Source organism: Leucoraja erinacea, chromosome 10, assembly GCF_028641065.1.
Source record: "Leucoraja erinacea ecotype New England chromosome 10, Leri_hhj_1, whole genome shotgun sequence".
NCBI classification, from domain to species: domain Eukaryota; kingdom Metazoa; phylum Chordata; class Chondrichthyes; order Rajiformes; family Rajidae; genus Leucoraja; species Leucoraja erinaceus.
The window spans coordinates 18,252,545-18,274,540 of record NC_073386.1 but is presented as its reverse complement, the minus strand read 5'-3'; the positions used below and the strand labels follow the sequence as shown (position 1 = coordinate 18,274,540).

The window sequence follows — 21,996 nt, the reverse complement described above, 5'->3', positions numbered from 1 at the left end:
TTCTAGTCATCATTGCACACTTTGCATACTCAACATTAAGGATGATGTTTAGTTTAGCTTTGAAAAGCTTTTTTTCCTTGTGCGCCATTCAGTCAATGAAAAGACAGTAAATAATTACAATCGAGCCATCTCCAATATAAAGATACAGGATAAAGGATATATTACAGTGCAAGATAAAGTCTGAGTAAAGATAGTTCAAGGTCTCCAATGAGGAAAATGGGAGGTCAGGACCACACTCTAGCTGGTGAGCAAACGGTTCAGTTGCCCGATAACAGCAGGGAAGAACCTGTCCCTGAATCTGGTGGTATGTGTTTTCAAACTTCTGTAACTCTAGTCTGATGGGAGAGGGAGTGAGACTACTCCTTGATAAGGCTGGTGGCCTTGCCAAAGCAGCGTGTACATGGAATCCATTGAAAGGAGGTTGGTTTGTGTGATGGTCTGGGCTACATCCACAACTCTGCTATTTCTTGCAGTCTTAGATTGAGCTGTTCCCAATCCACGTTGATAAAATGATTTCAATGGTGCTTCTGTAGAAGTTGATGAGGGTTGTTGGGGACTTGCCAAATTTCCTAAGCCTTCTAAGGAAGTAGAGGTGTGCTTTCCTGGCCGTTTGACTTCTTGGCAATTAAATTGTTTGGGAAAGCCATGTGGTAAAGTTCATGAAGAGCACCTCTGCTGTTTGCCATTTGGGAATGTACATCGCTCAATCAAAAATAACTGCAATGATCAAAGTCTCATTTTTATCGAGGAATTTAGCTTCTTTACTCATTAAAGGAATGAATTGACGTTAATAAAAACAGTAGGTGAGTGTCCTTCATTGTAAAAGGCATGATGATCAAGTAAAACTGCAATTTTCAACTCAAGCTCACTCTTTCTATGTGATCAGTCAGAAGGTTTCCTCCTTCCCAGCTGTCATCAGGCAACTGAACGGTCCTCTCATCAGCTAAATTGTGGTCCTGACCACCCATCTACCCCATTGGAGACCATTGAACTAACTTTAATTGGACTTTACCTTGCACTAAATGTTTGTTCACTTTATCCTTCGTGTACTGTGCATGGCTTGATTGTAATCATGTAGTCCTTTCTTTAAGTGGATAGCACACGAACTAAACCTTTTCACTGTATCTAGGACATGTGACAATAATAAACTCATCTAAACTAAACTAACAGAGCAACTTTGAACCAAGATGACAAGCTTGTCACGTTATCTTTGGTGCTCCACCAGAATCAGCAAAATAATCCACAATGGAAAACTAATTTAGCCTCCTTTCAGCAAAAAAATAGTATCTTTTCTGGCAAATGGCCACGGATTGATGAATGGTATATACAGTAGCTGTTGGCAGAGTGGTGATTAAAATGATGGAGAGAGAGTTAAAGGAAGATAGGTTTATCATTCAACGACCATCTTTACCTGGTCCTCTCTATCATTTTCACATCTGATTAGTCTCAAAGCAACAATGACTTCCAATTATTAGAATAATATTATTCGCAAAATACCAGAGAAATATCAAAATTTGGCATATAAATTAATATCTTGTAGTGACATGCATTTAATATGTTATAATCTCCAAGGTTCTTTGATGGTACACTCCGTTTAGTCTAATGTCAGCAAGAATATAACTGAATTTGATTGCTGAATGTCTCTGAACAGAACAGTGCAGGTCGTTTTTCCACCATGTCAGCAGTTACCTTGATACTATTCCTCGGTCTGTCCTGTGCCTTGAAGTATCTTAATCATTTCTACTGTATATCCTCCCAGCATTTGAATGCCCTCAATTATTAGGCATTTACACCCTGGGAACAAGGCTGATGATCTACCCGTCATAAAGTTATAGTTTATTTTTTGCTTAGCTTAGTTTAGAGATGCAGCGCGGAAACAGGTCCTTCGGCCCACCGAGTCCACGCCGACAGCAGATCCCCGCACATTAACACAATCCTACACACACTAGGGACAATTTACACATACAACATGCCAATTAACCTACATACCTGTACGTCTTTGGAGTGTGGGAGGAAACCGAAGATCTCGGAGAAAACCCACAAGGTAACAGGCAGAAGGTACAAACTCCGTACAGACAGCACCCGTAGTCGGGATCGAACCTGGGTCTCTGGTGCTGCAAGCGCTGTCAGGCAGAAACTCTACCTCTGCGCCACCGAGCCGATAGTCTTCTATCAGATCGCCCCAAGGTCTCTGGCATTTAAGAGAAAATAATCCAATGATAGACAAAAAGTGCTGGAGTAACTTAAGGGGTCAGGCAGCATCTGTGGGGAACAAAAATCACCCGAAATGCTGCCTGACTCACTGAGTTACTCCAGCACTATCTTTGGTATAAACCAGCATCTGCAGTTCTTTGTTTCTAAAATAATCCAAGTCTGTTCAGCCTCCCCTTCCAGCGAATACAATCCAATCCCGGCATCCTGGATAATTTCTGCTGCATCTCCTCCATGTTCTTTCTAGTGTGATGACCAGAACCGCACACAATATTCCAAATGTGGCCTAAATAAAGTTTTATATAACTGCAACACAACTTCCTAACTTTTATACTGAATGCCCTGACCGATGAAGGCAAATATGTTGTACATCTTCCTTACCACCCAATCCACTTGTCTTGCCACTTTTGGGGATCTATGAACTTGCACCTTAAGGTTCCTCCAAACATCTGTGTTCCTAAAGTCCTGCAATTTGCAGTCTATCTTCATATTTGACCTTTCAAAATACCTCACCTCACATTTGTCTGGATTAGATTCCATCTGCCAATACACTGCCCACATTTTCATCCTGCTAGGTTATTTATCCATGTTGCTTTTCCTGGACAAAGGAACAACACTGGCTATTCTTCAGTCTTCTTGGAGTTTGCTTGTGGTTTACCTGTAAACAAAGACCTCTGTCAAGCCCCCCTCTGTCAATCTTCTTCCTTCCCTCCCTTAGTATCCTGGGATGGTCCTAGAGTCTTATCCACCTAAATGTTTTTCCAGATACTCAATATCTCTTCCATCTTAATACCAACATGCCCAAAATATCAATACATCACTCCCTGATCTCACCATCATCTATGTTCTATTCCTCTTGTGCAATTTCCATTTGCCCTATGAGAGTGTTAAACGATCCAGGTATCTGAAGACTTCCTCCTGCCTTGCATGCCAATGTATCTCTTTTTTTTCTCTTAGAATTCTCCAAGGTTAATATTAAGTATTATGCACTAGATGCAATTTGGACAATTTTTTGGGGGTAAGATCTTCATGGAATTATCACCATCAAAGGTGTTCTGTTGTAAATTATCTGTCATAACATGAATACATATCCAAAATATTCTAACAACCTTTAATTTCCGATGTCACAAAGGCAATTTGGCGTTGACATAGGAGTCTTATATGATGCTGAATAATACGCATTTGCTCTGTAAAATCCATTCATTAGCATGAAAACTTGATTGAATGAAACTGCCGATGGTTGATATAAATCAGAAAAAATCTGTGCTCTCTCTCATCTCAAATATAAGCAATATCTTCCATAAACTTGGGAAAATAGTGAAGGTTTTCACTTAATTGTGGCATACTTTAAATTAGCATTAAGACCATCCGTTTTGAATGCAGTTAACTATCTAGCAAAAGCCCAAGAAATTCCCTTTTGATTGAGCACAATAATACACCGTACATTACAGAAGTAGTGTCTTTGTCTTCAGGATCCCCACCGCTTGCTGCACTGTTCCTCAGCAAATCAGCAGACAACCCATCTACACCTATGCCTCTGTCAGCACTGATCCGAAACAGATGGCTGGGAAAGTATGTGGCTGATGGAATCCTCAAAAGGGGCTTGACACACCTTCTCAGTTTTCCCTTCTGAATATGAAGGAGTGTCTGGCTTTTCCTCAGTATATTTCCTTTCCTCTCTCAGTCGCTCGGGTTTAAAATTAGAAAGTCGCTATTTGTTTGTGGGAGAGAAGCCAAGTCCCGCCATTGCAGGACTGCCGTTTCTTTGCAATAAATCAGAAACTGGGGGTAGTGGCTTTTTAAAACATTTCTGCGTGGAGCGAGCATTCCTTAAGCGAAGCATCGGTCAAGTGCATGGTGATGGATTTAGCTGTTAGTGCCACCACCAGCATGCCATGTACTTTACTCCCAAGGAGCACAGTTATATTGTGAGAATGGGAATGATAACTGTGCTGATTTGACGTTCTCCAGATGTGTTCATTGACAGAAACTTAACCCCAAATCTCCCTTTCCTCCCATGTTTAGCTATACCTCTTATCAAAGTTTGTATTTGAGGCCTAGAGCAATATAATATGGAAACGGTTTTCTTTGGGTCAACTGTAACCCATTTTATTCTTCCCCCCCCCCCCCCCCCCCCCCCCCCCCCCCCCCCATCAACACCCACCACTCATCTATACATCGGTGACAATTTAACTAACCAATTAACCTACCAACTTGCATGCTTCTTGGAGATGTGGGAGGAAGCTAATGTACCCAGAGGAAGCCCACATGGTCGCAGTGGAAACATGCAAACTCTACCTGGATAGCATCAGAAGTCAGGCTTGAACCTGTGTACCTGGAGTTATGAGACACCAACTTCTCTTGCTGCACCACTGTGCCTCATATTATTTTGTACGTTGCATTTACAGTCTTCAGCCTTCATGAGAAAGCTGCATGGAACACAAGGAACAGATTTGAAAAAGCTATGTTAAGGTCAAGGCAGTCCCAACTCCACAGGTAAGGGTTATCTCTCTCTCTCTCTCTCTGCATAGTTGCATGTTGATAATTGCAGATAATCTAAGCATTTAAAGAGTGAACCCCTTTGTTGTAAGTACAAGGCTGTATGTGAAGAGGTAGCAGCTGTATGGCCATGTGAATCCAATCAGTTAGACTTTCTCTCATGTAACTTTTATGGGATTAAATGTTTCTGTTCCTTTTATCTTAGTTCATAATTTGAATCAACTGCAGGTATTGCATATAATTGTAACAACTGTGTCAGCACTTGCAGACCAGGATAAAATTGGCAGTTAGTGAGAAGTAGATTTCCAGCTATAAATGACCGAGCCAAATGCAAGATAAATTGTTATGAAAAGAAACATGAAATGGAGAAAAAGGAAATAGCAAAATGGAAGTCTGAATAAATAGAAAAACGGAAGTCTGTGCTCTTGGTCTCTATAACTAAATTAGAATTCCTCCAAAAATTAGTTAAAAATAAATGGAAATACGGTTTGCTTACTTTTTTCCAATACTCCAACATTTATTTGTCTATAATATTCCTTATGTACAAAAGGACATGTCACATAAAATTGGAGGCTGAAGTTGAAGAGATGAGGATACTACATTTTCGGCAACTTTTTAAAACTTTTTCAGAATCTGGGCAAACACTGGGAAGTCTAGTATTAATTGTTTAGTCCCTAATACTGTTGATGTGGTGGTGATGGTGAGCCACCTTTTTTGAACTTCTACAGTCCTTGTTGGTGAAAGTACTGCCACAAGAATGTTGGGGTCGGGCTTTCCAGGATTCAGATCTAATGATGGTAAAGGAGCGTTGGTATATAGTCAGGTCAGGGTGATGTGCGAGTTGGAAGGGAACTGCCAAGTGGTGAAGTTCCCGTGCTCCTGCTGCCTAGCTCTTTTTGATAGCAGATGTCATGGGCTTGGAAAGTGCCGCCAGAGTAGACTGGGCCAGTAACAGGAATGCCAGCATAGATTTGGACTGAGCAACTACAATTAAGTCCCATTCTAACCCTGATGCCGTTTTGTAACTTGCAATACATTGAACAATGTGACACAAATGCAATGTTTCCCCTTATTCTTGAAGCTTTCATTCTGCTTTGATAACACCTGAGGATATCCAGGGTGTGTAAATAATCCAAAACACAAAAATGTTTTGAAACACTGCCAATTGTGCCCCGGATTTATCATAAGTCTCAAAATCAGGCGGATTTCTAAAACAATGCTATCTCCCCAAGGTAAGTTTCTATCTATGTCATTGTGAGTGCTCGTGAGAATGGTAGAGGATGTAGTGGTAAACACACCATTTGCTGAATAAAAAGCATTAAAAATGTAAACACATGTATTTAATAATGACAGAAAATTATACTGGTACAAAACTAATTACTTTGATTGCATCTTATGCACCGAAAAGGCATCAGTTTTCTCACATTTAGCTGGAATTGTCTGGTGTGAAGTAAATCAGAGTAATTCTCTGCTGCTCACAAAGATTCTTTTCTTGTCTTCTGAGCACATTCTAGGGGATGAAATAAAACATTGGCCGGTGAAAAGAACAAATGTATTGAAATGAAACCTTGATGATCTCAGGATGTCCCAAAACCTTTTCATAAGATCATAAGATCATGATAGGAGTAGAATTAGGACATTCGGCCCATCAAGTCTACTCCCCCATTCAATCATGGCTGATCTATCTCTCCTTCCTAACCCCATTCTCCTGCCTTCTCCCCATAATCTCTGACACCCGTATTAATAAATAATCTATCTATTGCTGCCTTAAATATATTCATTGACTTGGCCTCCACAGCCTTCTATAGTAAAGAATTCCACAGATTCACCACCCTCTGACTAAAGAAATTCCTAATCTCCTTCCTAAAATAGCGTCCTTTAATTCTGAGGCTATGATCTCTAGTCCTAGAGTCTCCCACTAGTGGAAATATCCTCTCCACATCCACTCCATCCAAGCTTTTTAAGACCACAATAGTAAGTATCTGGTGGCCACTTGTCCTTTAAACAGCACAGCTGAAGCTAATGAGTGCCATAAAAACCATGCTTCTGGTCAACAGGTTTTCTATAATCATAAAATAAATTACCTAGTATCAGCTACCAACACTCCTTACAAGTCATAGGGTCATATAATCATACAGCATGGAATCAGGCCTTCAGTCCAACTTGTCCTTGTCAACAGCCTGCCCCATCTATACTTATCCCACCTGCCTGTGTTTGGCCCATAAACCTATCCTACCCATGTACCTGCCCAAATGTTTTTTAAATGTTGTGATAGTAGCTGCAAAGTGTTGCAAACTGGTTTACTTCTCTCAGTGCATTTTCAACGAGCTTACCCTCTGGGTAGGGAGTTCCAGTTGTTAGAACCAGCAATAATGGAGTGTGACTCGCAGGGGAACCTGCTGATTGTGGACACCTTTTGAACTTGTCTTTCTTGATACATAAGAACGTACAAATTTGAGGCAGAAGTAGGCCCCTTCAGTGTGCTCTGTTATTCAGGAGATGATGGCTGGTCTGATTGTAATCTCAACTCTACATTCTCGGATATCAAAAATCCTGAGTGGAGAGATTGAGCTGGAAAGTTCGGCTAGAGAAGCCTAGGTGAGAAATTGCAGTGCATTTTATAGATGATATACCCTGCATGCACAGTGGGTTGGTGATGGAAGAAATGACTATTTAGGTTGACAGATTTAATAGGAATCTAATATGGAACGCTGACAGAGGGGGTAGTTGAGGCAGGGGCTATTGCAGTGTTTAAGAAACAATTAGGCAGATACATGGATAGGACAGGTTGAGCGGGATATGGGCCAAATGCAGCCAGGTGGGTCCAGTGTAGGTGGGGCGTGTTGGTCGGAGTGGGCAAGTTGGGCCAAAGGGCATGTTTCCATGCTTTATACCTCTATAGGTTGCCAAACAAGGGGGCTGTCTAGCAGTGGTTAGTGTTGAACATCTTGAGTACATTTGCAGCTGCACTGATCCAAGTAAGTGGAGAATTGAATTACCAACCATGAAAAGAGGAATTAGGACTGCAGAGTTTTGGTTGATTTGAAATAGCTTCGCTGTTTAGCGCACACAATCCAATGTTCCAGTTTCTTCAAGTTGGCTCTTCATTTGGATATATTTCATGTCGTTCCAGGCATGACCTTCTCTGCTCCTCATGAAACCAGAATTGACCCCCTGGATTGTCAGTGATGACAGAATGAAGGATATGCTGGTTTCTGAGGTCACGGATTGTGGCAACAAGCAAAGCTAAGGGTGGGACAATGCCAAATCTCATAAATATTAGGGATGTTTTGGGCCAAAGCTTCTTCAATGCACTATTGGATGCCCTGTGCCATTAAACCATCTTGGTGGAGGCTGGTGTATTTCAGACTAGCATGGTAGGCCCAGCAGCAAAACTACACTGGTAAGAGCTAATATGATATAGCAATAAAGAAGTAGATGAAACTATGTTAGCAACATACCACTTCCATACCACTGAGAGATTTAAGTTACCTTCACAAGGAGCAGGTGTGGGATGACCCAATGCATCATTATCAGGCAGAGGCTCAAGTCTTTGGGATTTGGCACAATACTATCACTTTGCAATCTGCCTTAAAAAGATTTCAGTACTTTCTCTGCATTTTTACAGACCAATTCTTCGAAGAATCCATATGTATGTGTAATAGACTTTCTCTCGAGCACCAATTTTATTTCAATGATGTAAGTTCAAATCTGTACAGATATTGTCCAGATTTCAGTCTGTTCATCAACTTTGCATTTCCTAATCTCTTGGCTTAAGTATTAGAATTGAATTAGTTTTTGTTTTAAACATAATTAATACACAGGGGATGTTGTTTTTAAATTTCTAGCAAACCCATTTCCCTTAAATCCTTCAAGACCTCAACAAAGCTGAGCCTGCTTACATTCAAAGATACAATAAAAGCTGTTTTTAACTGAAATCAGACAAGCATTAACTTGTTGAATCCCATGTCATATTACACATTCTCCTGGGGTTATATACAACCATTTTGTAATCTTCTTTGAGAGATCATTGCTGCTTTTGTATGTATGAATCTAAATATTAGGTGTTGATAGTTATAGTCATAGAATGATGCAGTGTGGAAACAGACCCTTCGACCCAACTTGTCCTCACCGGCCAACATGTCCCAGCTACACTGGTCCCACCTCCCGCATTTGGCCCATATCCCTCCAAACCTGTCCTATCCATGTACCTGTCTAACTGTTTCTTAAACGCTGGGATAGTCCCTGCCTCAACCACCTTCTCCAGATGGCTTTTCCATACTCCCACCATCCTTTGTGTGAAAAAGTTACCCCTCAAATTCCTCTTCACCTTAAACCCCTGTTCTCTGGACCTCAATTCCCCTGCTCTGGGCAAGAGACTCTGTGCAACTACCTGATCTATTCCTCTCATGATTTTATGCACCTCTATAAGATCACCCCTTATCCTCCTGTGCTCCAAGGGATAGAGTGCCAACCTACGCAACCTCTCCCTATAGCTTAGAGCCTCTGGTCCTGGCAACATCCTCGTAAATCTTCTTTGTACCGTTTCAAGATTTTCAAAAGCAGCATGGAGTCAACATGAGAAATATTCCAGATGGCTTTATTCCAGATGCCTTACATTGTTACCTTTGATTGCTACTTTAACCATCACCAGCTCCAGGTTGATGCCAAGTTAGTCCAGGACAACACGCTGAGAGAACTCAGGTGGCCTTAGAACTGTCCTGGTGCTTTATCTTACTTAAAATGTGCTTACGATATACCTGAATTCTGCTACCTGGTATAATACCAGCATATGTCAAGGGTTATCTTTGGATCCATATTTTTGGATTAGATTAGATTAGATCATTGATTTGTCATTCAAACCTTTCGGCCTGAAACAAAATGTTGTTGCCTGCAACCATACATACAACAACAAACAACAAAACACACAATAAACACAATTTAACATCCACCACAGTGAGTTCATCAGGCACCTCCTCACTGTGATGGAGGCAAAATCTTAAAGTTACTGTCTCTTCCTTCCTCATTCTCCCTCTGCGCTGAGGCGATACCCCACCGGGCGATGGTAGTCAGTCCCGCGGCTCACTGAGCTCCGTGAACGAGCCGGTTCAAGCTCCGCAGCCCGAGGGTGGTCGAAGCTGCTGCCCTCCAGTCCAGCGGACGCAGCTGTTGCCGCGGGAGCTCCGGAAAACAGGCACCAGCCTGTGACCTGCGAGCTCCCGACGATGTTGTCCACAGCTGTTGCCGGCCGAGCCCCGGATTCATGTCGTTGCTGTCGGAACGCCGCCTCAGCCACCGGAGCACCGCCTCAGCCCCGTGCCGGGCCGCCCTCACCAGAGCACCGTCTCAGCCCCGAGTCGTGCCGCTGCCACTGGAACGCCGGAACGCCGCCGCAGCTCGAAGACGGCCAGCCTCTCGTTGGTGAGTCCTGGCTGGCTCTGTTTCCGGAGCCCCGAGGTCGGCCGCAGGTTGGAGGCCTCCAGCTCCGCCATTAGGCCTCAGCGCTGACGGAGGCAGAGAGGGGGGGGATACGACAAGAAGAGTCGCATTCTCCCGAAGGGAGAGACAGAAAACCATGTTTCAGCCCCCCCCACACACATAACAAGCCTAATAACTAAAATTTGACTAAAAACTAGACAGAAAAAACAACAACAAAAAGTAAAGACAGACAGACTGCAGGCGAGCCGCAGCCGTTCAACAGCGCCGTTACTTCCGGACTATAACTATATAATCATCAATTCTCTTATACCCATAATTGTCCACGTGAGTCGTGGTTGAAAATGCTGCTCAGATCAGCTCAGTATTATTAAAAATGGCTGAAATGGCAGATTGAAAGGTTAATCAGCAATATTATCATTCTTTTAAGGGCACTTAACTACGGGACCATTTGAAACTAACAATTATCATGGCCACTAGTATGAAGGCATATAGCTATTTTAAATCATAAGGGATACGTGTAAATCATACCTTGGATTGGTAGCTGTGTGCATTAGAAATCCTTCTGCTCTTCTTACGTTCTTGCCCATTTGGAGGGACAGGTGTTTGATCAGACCCATGTGGCGAGCACAGTGAATAAACACTACACGATGTTTTGGAACAGTTATCGGTTGCTCTGGTGGGGCTTGGTTTACCAGCCAACATTGTGTATGCCTTCGGAGACTTCTTATGGGAGGCGTTAGCACCTGAAGGTAAGAATTAAAAGAAACAATGCACTGATTTCACCTATTTTCACTTTTATCTGCTTCTCATCACCACTCCTCATCCACTGTATAAATACGCCTACATTCCTGTATATCATGGTGTCATTATTTTGCTTTACTGCAGTTTTCAACATATAAAGTAAACAGAATTTCTTTAAGAAGCACATGTCTTTAACAAGGAATATTGCCATTCCTGCATTAGATTCCTCTTCTCAACAGAAGAATTTGTTTTAAGAGAACGTATAAAAAAAGGCCAGGCTGACTTATCCACTTAATTCCTTTCTCCCTCCCTCTTGGGGAGAAACCTCCAGCAGAAGTTGCCAGCATCCTAAATCAGATTTTCTACTTGCTACTTGGAGATTAGGCAGTGATCAGTCCAACTATCACTGACACCTGTTAAGACAAGGGTGAGGTGGGTACACATGAAGACTCTCACTTGGAGGTTGATCAAATCTAAAGATTGCCAGTGCTTGTTGATGCACCAACATATGTCTTGGCTGTTTAAAGAAGAGAGCTTGATGATCAATCTTAGCAATAACTGCTGCTTTGCAGCGACACGGTGGCACTGCAGTTTTATTGTTGCCTTACAACACTTACAGTGCCGGAGACCCGGGTTCGACCCCGACTAAGGGTGCTGCCTGTATGAGGTTTATATGCTCTCCCCGTGACCAGGTGGGTTTCTCTGAGATCTTTGGTTTCCTCCCACACTCCAAAGACATACAGGTTTGTAGGTAAACTGGCTTGGTATAAGTGCAAATTGTCCCTTGTGTGTGTAGGATGGTGTTAATGTGCGGGGAGCGCTGGTCGGTGCAGAATCGGTGGGCCGAAGGGCCTGTTTCCGCACTGTATCTCTAAATTAAACTAAAGATAAGGCTAACTTTCTACCAGGCAGTAGTGTTCACTGCCGTTCACTGCACGCTTTGTGACATGGACCAAGTAAAATGACCTATTGCCTTCAACAAAATCCTGCAATTGCCTTGCCTTGCCTTGGCCAGAGAAATGGGGCTCAACATCAGACCAACATCCCATCACAAACGCCCTAATTACTCTCAGTCATGTTTTGGTGGACATCACTCACATGCCTGATGGGAGACTCGTAAAACACACTCTATTCCTAGCTCTTCTCATGGTAAAAGATTACAAGCCAGAGCGTGAAATTCCTCTTTGATATAAATGTAACTCTCCCGTTGAGACACAAAAGACTGTGGACGGTGGGATTTTCAGTTTTAAAAAAACCCACAAAGTGCTGGAGGAACTCAGCAGTCAATCACCATCTGTCCCTACACAGATAGAGAGTGTCTGTGAAGAGACAGATGCTGCCCCTTCCATTGATCCAGGGAGATATCATTCCCATTGAACTGAAGGAATCTCTGCTCCATGGCCACACAAAATGGAGAAAGACCATCTGAGATGGCATTGAGAATCTATTGTTTGGAGCACACGGAAATGTCGTACACGGCAGATGGATATTTTATTGATCAACTGATAAAATATCCACCTGCTTGCTCCATCAAACACCTCCTGCCCCATGAGGGAGAATTTGATGACCCAATATGGTCTCATTAGCTACCGCAGAGTCTATGAAAACAGAGTGGAAGCCAGTCACCTTCAACTTCAAGGAGCTACTCAAGTTGGAGATAGGACAGGGTAGGGTAGGGTAGGGTAGAGTATGGTACTGTTGGGAGGGAGGCAGGGAGGGAGGCAGGGAGGGAGAGAGGGAGGGAGGCAGGGAGGTAGGTAGGTTCTGTACAATTTTAAATTGTATTGCATAAATGTCATGCTCAAAACAACTTTCCCTCTTAGCCAATGTGATATGTACAAGGCAAGATTAAATCCAGTTGTATTCTGGGTGTGAGCCTAAATGGAACAGGGTTCGAAATGCCTAAGCTCTTTGTTGTTGGAATTTGTATGGCTGAGCATGCCTTTGGGTGAGTGGGCAGATGCAGTATAATGTGGATAAATGTGAGATTTTCCACTTTGGTGACAAGACAGGGAGGCAGATTATTATTTGAATGGTGTCAGATTAGGAAAAGGGGAGGTGCAACGAAACCTGGGTGTGCTTGTACATCAGTCACTGAAAGTAAGCATGCAGGTGCAGCAGGCAGTGAAGAAAGCTAATAGCATGTTGGCCTTCATTGCGGGAGGATTTGAGTTTAGAAATGGCGGTGCTGGCTCGAAGGGCCAAATGGCCTTCTCCTGCACCTATTTTTCTATGTTTCTAGAATCAAACTCATTAGATCAAGATCATGCATTTTCATGTTCAGCCTAAAGAATTTACTAGGAATTATGGAAGAAAATGAAGGCAATGGTGCAGGACTTTCAGTGGAAATATAAATACAAATACAATGAACAAAATAACTCTCTTTGTACTTTTTACCACAGATCCTCTACACTCAAACGTTTCTCTCGGGAGAAACATTTCCAAGCTTCCATGCACTTCTCTTGATAGGACGTTGCACTGTCTGGCCGCATGCATTCATCCTGAGGGGGTGAATCACTGTATTCTTTGTACCAATTTTCAGCTGTATCATTTTTAATGTATCTGTTCAGAGATGAGAAATATCAACTTATTTTTATTGTACCAACATTGACATGGAATTAAACCCTCTGTTTGAAAAAGTTTGCCCCTCAGGCTCCTATCTTTTCTGCTGGTTTTTACCATCATATTTTTCATTTATACTAGATGCGGTTACATGGGTATTAGAAGAAATAAGTCCTAGCCTAGTCTCCCTATACAGCCCCGTATTCTGGAAACAGGTTCTGCAAAAAACTTTCAACTTGTGGGGACTGTATAAACATCAAACTGATGAGCAGGAATGAATTATGCCAACTAAATGAATTCCACAGATTTATGTCCATTCAGTTGTCCAGTCAGATGGTACAGGTGCAATTTGAATGACCCCTTCTTTATAAGTCATTTCAAAAGTAGTCTAAATCCCTTCCTCAATCTCTGCTTCCAGCCTGCAATTGCACAGGAATGCAATGATGGGGAAACAACCAAATCTCGGCATTTATGAAATACACCTTACGTGACTAGAATGTGCTGCAGCAGGTGACATTCACTGACATTTGTTGGGTTCATTTTTCCATGACATTCAAATGTTTGGTCGAGAAGTTTCTGGAAATGCAGGCCGATCACAGGCATGGTCAACAAGGCCTCTGCCACCCTCTTGAACAATGGGACTAATAGCATATCTCCATAACCCATGTGATTATAGAGAAAAACAGAGGAATGATGAGCAAGGAATTGAAGCAAATTGGGTTAAATTGTTACATATAATTTAGTTTAGTTTAGAAATACAGCATCGAAACAGGCCCTTCAGCCCAACCAGTCCATCCATCACCCAATCACACTACTTCTGTGTTATCCAACCTTCTTATTCACTCCCTACACACTAAGGGGCAATTTGCAGAGGCCAATTAACCTACAAACATGCACGTCTATTGGATGCGGGAGGAAACCGGAGCACCCAGAGGAAACCCATGCGATCACCGTGGAAAACTTGCAAACTCTATACAGACTTCACCCATGGTCAGGATTGAACTCGGAACTGTGAGGCAGCAGCTCTACTAACTGCGCCACTGTACTGTGTACAACAAAATATAATACACGTCTGAATGGGCATCTAACTACCAAATTAACTTCAATGTGGGGAACTATGAGACAGTCACTGAGAATAATAAAAATCTCTCATTGAAGTAGAGTAACAGAGGCATCTTGAGGTTCCGATTAACAAATCTCAAAGTGACAACACAAGTTAACAGGGCCATAGAAAAGTGAACAATAGACAAATTGAAAGGTGGAGGAGGAGGGAGAAAAATGCTAAAGATAGACACAAAGTGACAGAGTAATGGGCCTGTCCCACTTAGGTGATTTGTTAGGTGACTACAGGCGACTAGGCTGTTGCCACATGGTCGCCAGGGTGTCGCCTGTATGGTCGTGAGTAATCCTCAATCGCCCAAAGAGTCGTAGCATCTTTCTGGTCGCCGCTGGATTTTGAACATGTTGAAACATTTTCGGAGACAGTTGGCGACAGTGGGTTTGACGCCAATGAGCGTAACTTGACTTCTCCTGACATCGGTGCTAGGTTATTGCTAGGTTAATGTAGGTCGGAGCCAGGTGACATAGGTTGTCGCTGGTGCTAACTTCATTTTTTTTTTTTGTTAAAGCAATGATTCCATTTCAAATTTGATGTCGAAGGGGGGGTCCAGTCGCTAGTTTTTCGGCGAACTGCTACGACTATGACATTTGCCGGCAGTCGCCTAAAAATAGCCCAAGTAGGACAGATCCATAACTCAGCAAGTCAGGCAGCATCTCTGGAGAAAAAGAATATGTGACATTTCGGGTCGGGATCCTTCTTCAGACTTTTACCCTTTTTCTTCAGAGATGTTGCCTGACCCATTGAATTACTCCTGCACTTTGTGTCTATCTTTGGTATAAACCACCATCTGCAGTTCTTTGCTTCTACAATCTGAGAAAAAAGCTCCATGTTTTTAGATAAATGTCTCTAGATTTTATCTTTTAAACAACCAGCAAGTAGTAAGGTTAGCTTACTCCTTGCAAGGTGATACTGCATAGTTTCATATTTTCTGTTCCTGTGACAATGAAGTTGAGTGGCAAGAATGTGTCATTAACAAGCTTTTTCACTTTGCTAAAGACCGTCCCTAATATTTGGTACCACATCTGTTTCTCACAGCGCAAATTAAACCCACGGTGAGACTAACAGTAAAGCAAGAGTACTGTTGTGGAGATTATCCAACAATTTATAATTCATGATTAATGCCCTCTGCAAAATAAGCTGCTTGCTCCTTTACATGCAAATAATCATACAAATAATGACGCTGTTATATTTCCAGAAGATTTTCCACCAATATTTTACCTGTCAATGCATGGAACTTGAGGGCTATTAATATTCAAGCATATAAATCAATGATAAGAATACACATTCAAGTTAATACCTTTCTTGACATTTTTCCAGCTTTCCGGAAATTTCCACAGAGTCAGCAATTGTAGCGGACATAACCTGAACAAGAAAGTTTTTAAGCTGATTAAATGTGTTCACCCTCTCACTTGCAAATCTTGTCTTTTGTCTCTCAGTCGCAAAATGCACCCTTCAGACTTGGTGCAATTGTTATATCATGTCACGGCAATCAAAGGAACATTAATAACATTTCAGAAATGCAAGTAGAATCTGTTATCATTTATCGAGTGTCAATGGGAAATGCAGAAGTGTTCAAATGGTTTCGATTTTGGCACCGTGTTGCATTTCAATAAAAATAGCACCTTTCTACATAAGTTACTTTTATATGGCATTGTCAGCAAAAGAAAACAAGTCATAAAATCATATCACCAGAGCTAGCTTTCTGCAAACCACATGCTATTAACAATTTTATTCAACTTCCTGAAGAAGATGGAAGGGGGCAGAGCATGTTAGTGAAGCATTGTTTTTCTGATGAAGTCTGCAGAGGTCAGTGCTGGGACCCATAAAAATAAATTACTTGGATGAGAATGTAGGTGGTGCGATCGGAAGGTTTGCTGATGACACAAAAATTGGCAGCCTATGGATAGTGAAGGTTGTTTTCCAAGGATACAGAGGGAGGTAGATCAGCTGGAAAGTTGGACACATCAGTGGCAGATGGAGTTTAATCCAGACAAGTGGGAGATAATATATCTTGGGATGTCAAATATTGGCAGGACATATACAGTAAATAGCAGGAACCTCAAGCGTGCTGATATACAGGGAGATGGAAACTGTAAAGGATACAGAGAAGATTTACAAGGATGTTGTCAGGACTCAAAGGCCTGAGTTATAGGCAGAGGTTAAGCAGACTAGGATTATGTTCCTTGGAACACTGGAGGATGACGGGTGATCTTATAAAGGTGTACAAAATCATGAGAGGAATAGATCGGGTAGACGCACAATCTCATGCCCAGAGTAGGGGAATCGAGAACCAGAAGGCATACGTTTACGGAGAAGGGGGGAAATATTTAATAGGAATCTGAGGGGTAACAGTATGAAATGAGCTGCCGGAGGAGGTAGTTGATGCAGATAGTATCTCAATGTTTAAGAAACATTTGGACAGGTACATGGATTGGATAGATTTAGATGAATATGGGCCAAACACAAGCAGGTGGGACATGATGAGACATGTTGGTCAGTGTGGGTGTTGGGCCGAGGAGCCAGAGGAGAAAATGAAGACAGAAACAATTACTATGTTTAAAAGGGTATTTGAATATGGAAGGAGTAGAGGGATACAGGCCTGATGGAGGCAAATGGAATTAGCTTAGAAAGAGGCATTATGGTCGGCATGGGCGTTGGGTCAAAGGGTAAATTTCTCTGCTGTACACTCCATGTCTATGATGTAGGAATGTTTTTGTTTTTTTTCAGATTGCAGGGGCCATTAGCTTATTAGCTGCTGGCAACTCCAGAGTAGCAGTGATGTGGTGTGTAATTACTAGGGAGCGAAAATGGAGTAGAGTAGCTGCAAATTATTTACAACAAAACATAAGGGGGATTTAATATACTTTTAAATGGAAATCTAACAAGCAAATCACTTTCAATGCAGAGAAGTAGGAATAGGAATACTTTATTGTCACATGTGACTAGGCACAGTGAGATTTTTTGCTTGTATACACAATATATATAAATAGCAGCCACCTATGGCGCTGACAAAGTTACAAAGCACGCCGGCTCCCCCCCCCCCCCCCCCCCCCCCCCCACCCCCACCACCACCCGTTGCGGTTCCCCACACTCCGGGTCCCCATTGTTCTTTGTTTCCCCCCCCCCCCCCCCATTGTCCATTGTTCTCCCCCCTTCATGGCGTGATTGAAAGGAGAGAGAATCTCAACATTTTTTAAACACTAACAACTCTTTTATTTTTCATCGATGGGAAAAATCCTCTTGGGGGACTCTGAGTAAGATGGCCAAAAATCACGGCCATAAGTGGCAGCGCTTGTTCTAAAATCAATATACAGAACAACAGGAAGTGGTCAAGATCAGACTTTTAGTAAGATAAGATATAAATTAAACTGTGCTAGTCCACAGAACAATTGGATGTTTGTCTCTCTGATTGCCCTTGTGCTGAACTTCCACTACAAACCAGGCTGTTGGCAGAGGCCAACAAAAGATGTAATCTGCTTGTTGACTTGGTCTAAAAATCGGAACTGTGACGTGGGGGATTATAAACTGGGAGAAGCTAATAAAAGTACATGGAAATAAGTAAGAAGCATAATTCTAATCCACAAACGCCTCTCTACTGGAAATGGACGCTGTAATCCTCTACAAAAGTTAAAGAATTGTTCAAGTTAAAGTTAAAATATCTTCCACATTTGTTTAAGAGGCAAAATATGGAGTCAAAGCTTGTTATTATTCCCTACCTCAAACTTACAATCACTAAGCCTTGCTGAGGAAGGTCTGTGATTCTTGATCTTTAGCAGTGATTCAGCATCAAACAGGAACTTGTCTTTCTCTTCACTCTGTAGCTGAAAGGGACTGAATACAGAAAGAGAGAATGTATACATTCAGTTTCAGAGAACCAACTACATTTCACTATTCCCATTTGCATTTTTACCAGATGTATCGACTGGAGCTTTGAACATTTTATTTCCACCTCTTTGGTTGTAATTTCCTTGCAAAAATTCCTTGCCTGCCCTTTCTCCAGCAATATTTCCAAATGGGAAATTCACCATTTCAAACAGTTTCAGGGAATATTCATGCTATTTTATAGTGTGAGGTTTCCATTTGATTACCTTGATTTCTTAAACCCAATCACATCCAGGCCAGGTGATGTTGACATTATGCCTTTTCCATGAATGCGGATTGGCTTCCTGAAAAACACACACTGGAAGTGAGACCAGGGAGATGCTACTCTGCAGGTCAAAAATATTGTGAAAAACTGTTGCTGATCATAAGATCATAAGGAATAGGAGTAAAATTAGGTGTTTTGGCCCATCAAGTCTACTCCATCATTCAATCATGGCTGATCTATCTCTCCCTCCTAACCCCATTATCCTGCCTTTTCCCCACAACCTCTGACACTTGTATTAATTAAGAATCTATCTATCTCTGCCTTAAAAATATCCATTGACTTGACCTCCACAGCCTTATGTAGCAAATTCCACAGATTCACCACCCTCTGACTGAAGACATTTCTACACATCTCCTTCCTAAAAGAATGTCCTTTAATTCTGAGGCTATGACCTCTAGTCCCAGGCTCTCCCACATACTCTCCACAACCACTCTATCCAAGCCTTTCACTATTCTGTATGTTTCAATGAGGTCCCCCCTTCATTCTTCTAAACTCCAGCGGGTACAGGCCCAGTGCCGACAAACGCTCATCATAGGTTAACCTACTCATTCCTGGGATCATTCTGGCCCAAAATTGTTAAAGTTAAAGTTAAAATATCTTGTGGATTTGTGACAATATTCCAAATGCGGCCTGACCATCATATAACCGATCTCGCTTGAAGGTGGCAATGTCGTGTAGGGTTGAGCTTTTCATGATGTAAACTGGCTTTGGGAAAGATTCTCACTTCTATCAATGATGGTAGATGTGAAGGATTGTAGCTTTCTCTAGAACAGATGGCTGCTGTTCCATTAAAGTAAAGGTCCAGAATGCCTGGGAGCAGGTTGTAGGGACACTGAATGCAAGGGGATGAAGAGATTCCGACTATAAAAAAGTGGCATTCTATCTTTGTAATTGAATGAAACCAGCCTGTTATGAATTGTATTTGACTGTAAGAATCAAAATGGAATAGCGATTAACAACCGACAATTGAGGGAAGGGTCTCCACCCGAAATGTAGTCTGAAGAGAGGCCATGGCCTGAAACATCACCCATTCCTTCTCTCCATAGATGCTGCTTGGCCTGCTGAGTTACTCTAGCATTTTGTGTCTATCTTTGATTTAAACCAACATCTGCAGTTCCTTCCTACAAGCATGAGGGAAGGGTTGCTTTTGCAATGCTGCAGCTGGAGGTTTCAAAGGTGGCCTTTAATCTATGGTGGAGTCAAGGACAATAATCAGACTGTGGGCAAATGAAATCTGGCACATCCATCATTTATCATATTTCACTGTGTATTAATAAATCACAGAAAATACAATTTTATTGCTTTGATATCAATTATTGTGATCATTTATATTATGCAATGACAGCATTGATTTCTATTAAATGAATTCCGTTGGCACATTGACCAATATTTCTGTTGTTAACGGATATATTTGTCTGCCAACGTAAGTGAAAGGGAATCATCTGGTGATGTACAACACATTACAGTACGTTGGTGCCCACAAAGACAAGGATTTGATTGATTTTGTTTTCTTGGATATGAACCGCTGCAGGAATGCAAGGGGTTGGCAAAGGAAAAATGTGACTTGTTACTAGTCCATTATAATGCACCATTTATAGAGGTAGGGATACAGAGTGCTGAAATCTAACACGTAATAAGTTCATAAGTCACATTAGCAGAATTAGGCCATTCGGCTCATCGAGTCTGCTGCGCCATTCAATCATGGCTGATCTATCTCTTCCTCTCAACCCCATTCTCTTGCCTTCTTCTCCCTCTCCTGCCTACTCTAGGAAAGAGTAATAAGAGAAAGAGTCTTTTACCATGTTGTTGTCTTAGTTAGTTTATCTGTTTGTTCAGCAAAGTAATTTGTAAGCTGGGCTTCCAACTCTGTTTGTCCCTGTTGAGAACAAATAGAAAACGTATCACACAAAATGAAACACGGGAGAACACTGGCCATTTGGAAAATCTTGCAGTTGTTAGTGAGTTAAAATATTGCGTAGAAAAAAGGGATGATTCGGTTCTGTTCCATGTTCCAAATAAACTTAGAAAACTTGGACGATCATTTGACCATTCAGCCAAAGAACAAACTATTAAAATGTAAGAATGTTGGAGACTTGATCTGAAATGCTATGTTATGATCGCAATGACATTGACATTGTTTTATTTAAAGTGGATTTCAGCAATAAACTATTAAAATGCTGAGTTGGCAAATTGATTTAAAAAATTGGCTTGGTTATAGAGAGTGCTAGAAAAATGTTTCATCTGACAGGAGGTCTGAGCAGTGGTGTTCTGCAAAGATTATTGCTGGGACTGCTGTTGTTTAGAAAATATATGTTTATGAATTAGGTGAAAATGTAAATAGTCTGCTAGAAAGTTTGCAGAGGATGTAAAAATGGTGATGTTATGAAGAGATCTAGAGAGGTGTGAAAGCCCATAGTTACCTGAAAATGGCAACACAGTGAAAGTGTATGGTGTACTTGCCTTCATTGGTCAAGGCATAGACTACACATGTGGAAAGGTCAGTTTGCAGCTTTATAAAACTCTAGTTAGGCCTTTTGGAGTATTATAAGCAGTTCTGGTCACCACACTACAAGAAAGGCTTCTGGAGGCTTTGTAGTGGATGCAGAAGAAGTTCTCAGAGAAGTTGCCTGGATTGGAACGCACTTGCAATAAGGAAAGGTTGCATAAACTTATATTGTTTCCCTGAAGCATTGGAGGCTGGGAGGGGCAATCTGATATGAAAAGTATAGATTAGGGTCGACACAGCCAGTCTTTTTCCCAGGGTGAAAATGCCAAATACCAGAGCCCATCAGTTCAAGGTGAGATGGGAACATTGAAAAGAGATGTTGTTTGTGTTTGCACAGATATATCTGAAATGCACTACCAGAGGAGGCCCTAGAAGCAGATACAATAGTATCATTTAAGCATATGAATGGAGAGCTATAAATCATGTGCAAGCAGATCAGATTGGTGAATTTAACATCATGGTCAGCACAAGCATGTAGGCTATAGAATAGTGCATCACGGGAACAGTACCCTTTAGCCAACAATGTCTGTGCCAAACATGACACCAAGTTACACTAATCTCCTCTGCCTGCTTGTAATCCTGTCCCTCCATTTTCATGTGCTTATCTAAACGACTCTTAAATGCCAGTGTTGAATCTTCTTCCACCACCATACCAGGCAATGGATTTCTTCTTTATCTCTTTCTCTTTCAAATGTGAGTAAATCCTATCGCAAAGAACCTTCTCCAATAGCGTCCCACTACTTTTGTGAGGCTCAAATGCCAACATGTTTC

The 21,996-nt window shown here is 41.8% G+C and overlaps 1 protein-coding gene across 2 annotated transcripts in view; it reads right to left on the bottom strand.

Annotated features, from left to right (window-relative positions):
- Positions 1-5,253: 5,253 nt before the first annotated feature.
- LOC129700860 (uncharacterized) overlaps positions 5,254-21,996 on the bottom strand; it is a 79,098-nt gene continuing 62,355 nt past the window's right edge. The window contains exons 19-25 of one of the 2 annotated variants that reach the window (XM_055641626.1): positions 20,519-20,595; positions 18,661-18,738; positions 18,289-18,403; positions 15,870-15,934; positions 13,281-13,452; positions 10,678-10,892; positions 5,254-6,220 (exon numbers count right to left, since the gene is read on the bottom strand). In XM_055641626.1, the coding sequence (XP_055497601.1) occupies positions 13,284-13,452; positions 15,870-15,934; positions 18,289-18,403; positions 18,661-18,738; positions 20,519-20,595 (504 nt within the window). In that variant the 3' untranslated portion in view covers positions 5,254-6,220; positions 10,678-10,892; positions 13,281-13,283. The remainder of the gene's footprint in view (positions 6,221-10,677; positions 10,893-13,280; positions 13,453-15,869; positions 15,935-18,288; positions 18,404-18,660; positions 18,739-20,518; positions 20,596-21,996) is intronic. The other variant, XM_055641625.1, reaches the window with a different exon arrangement.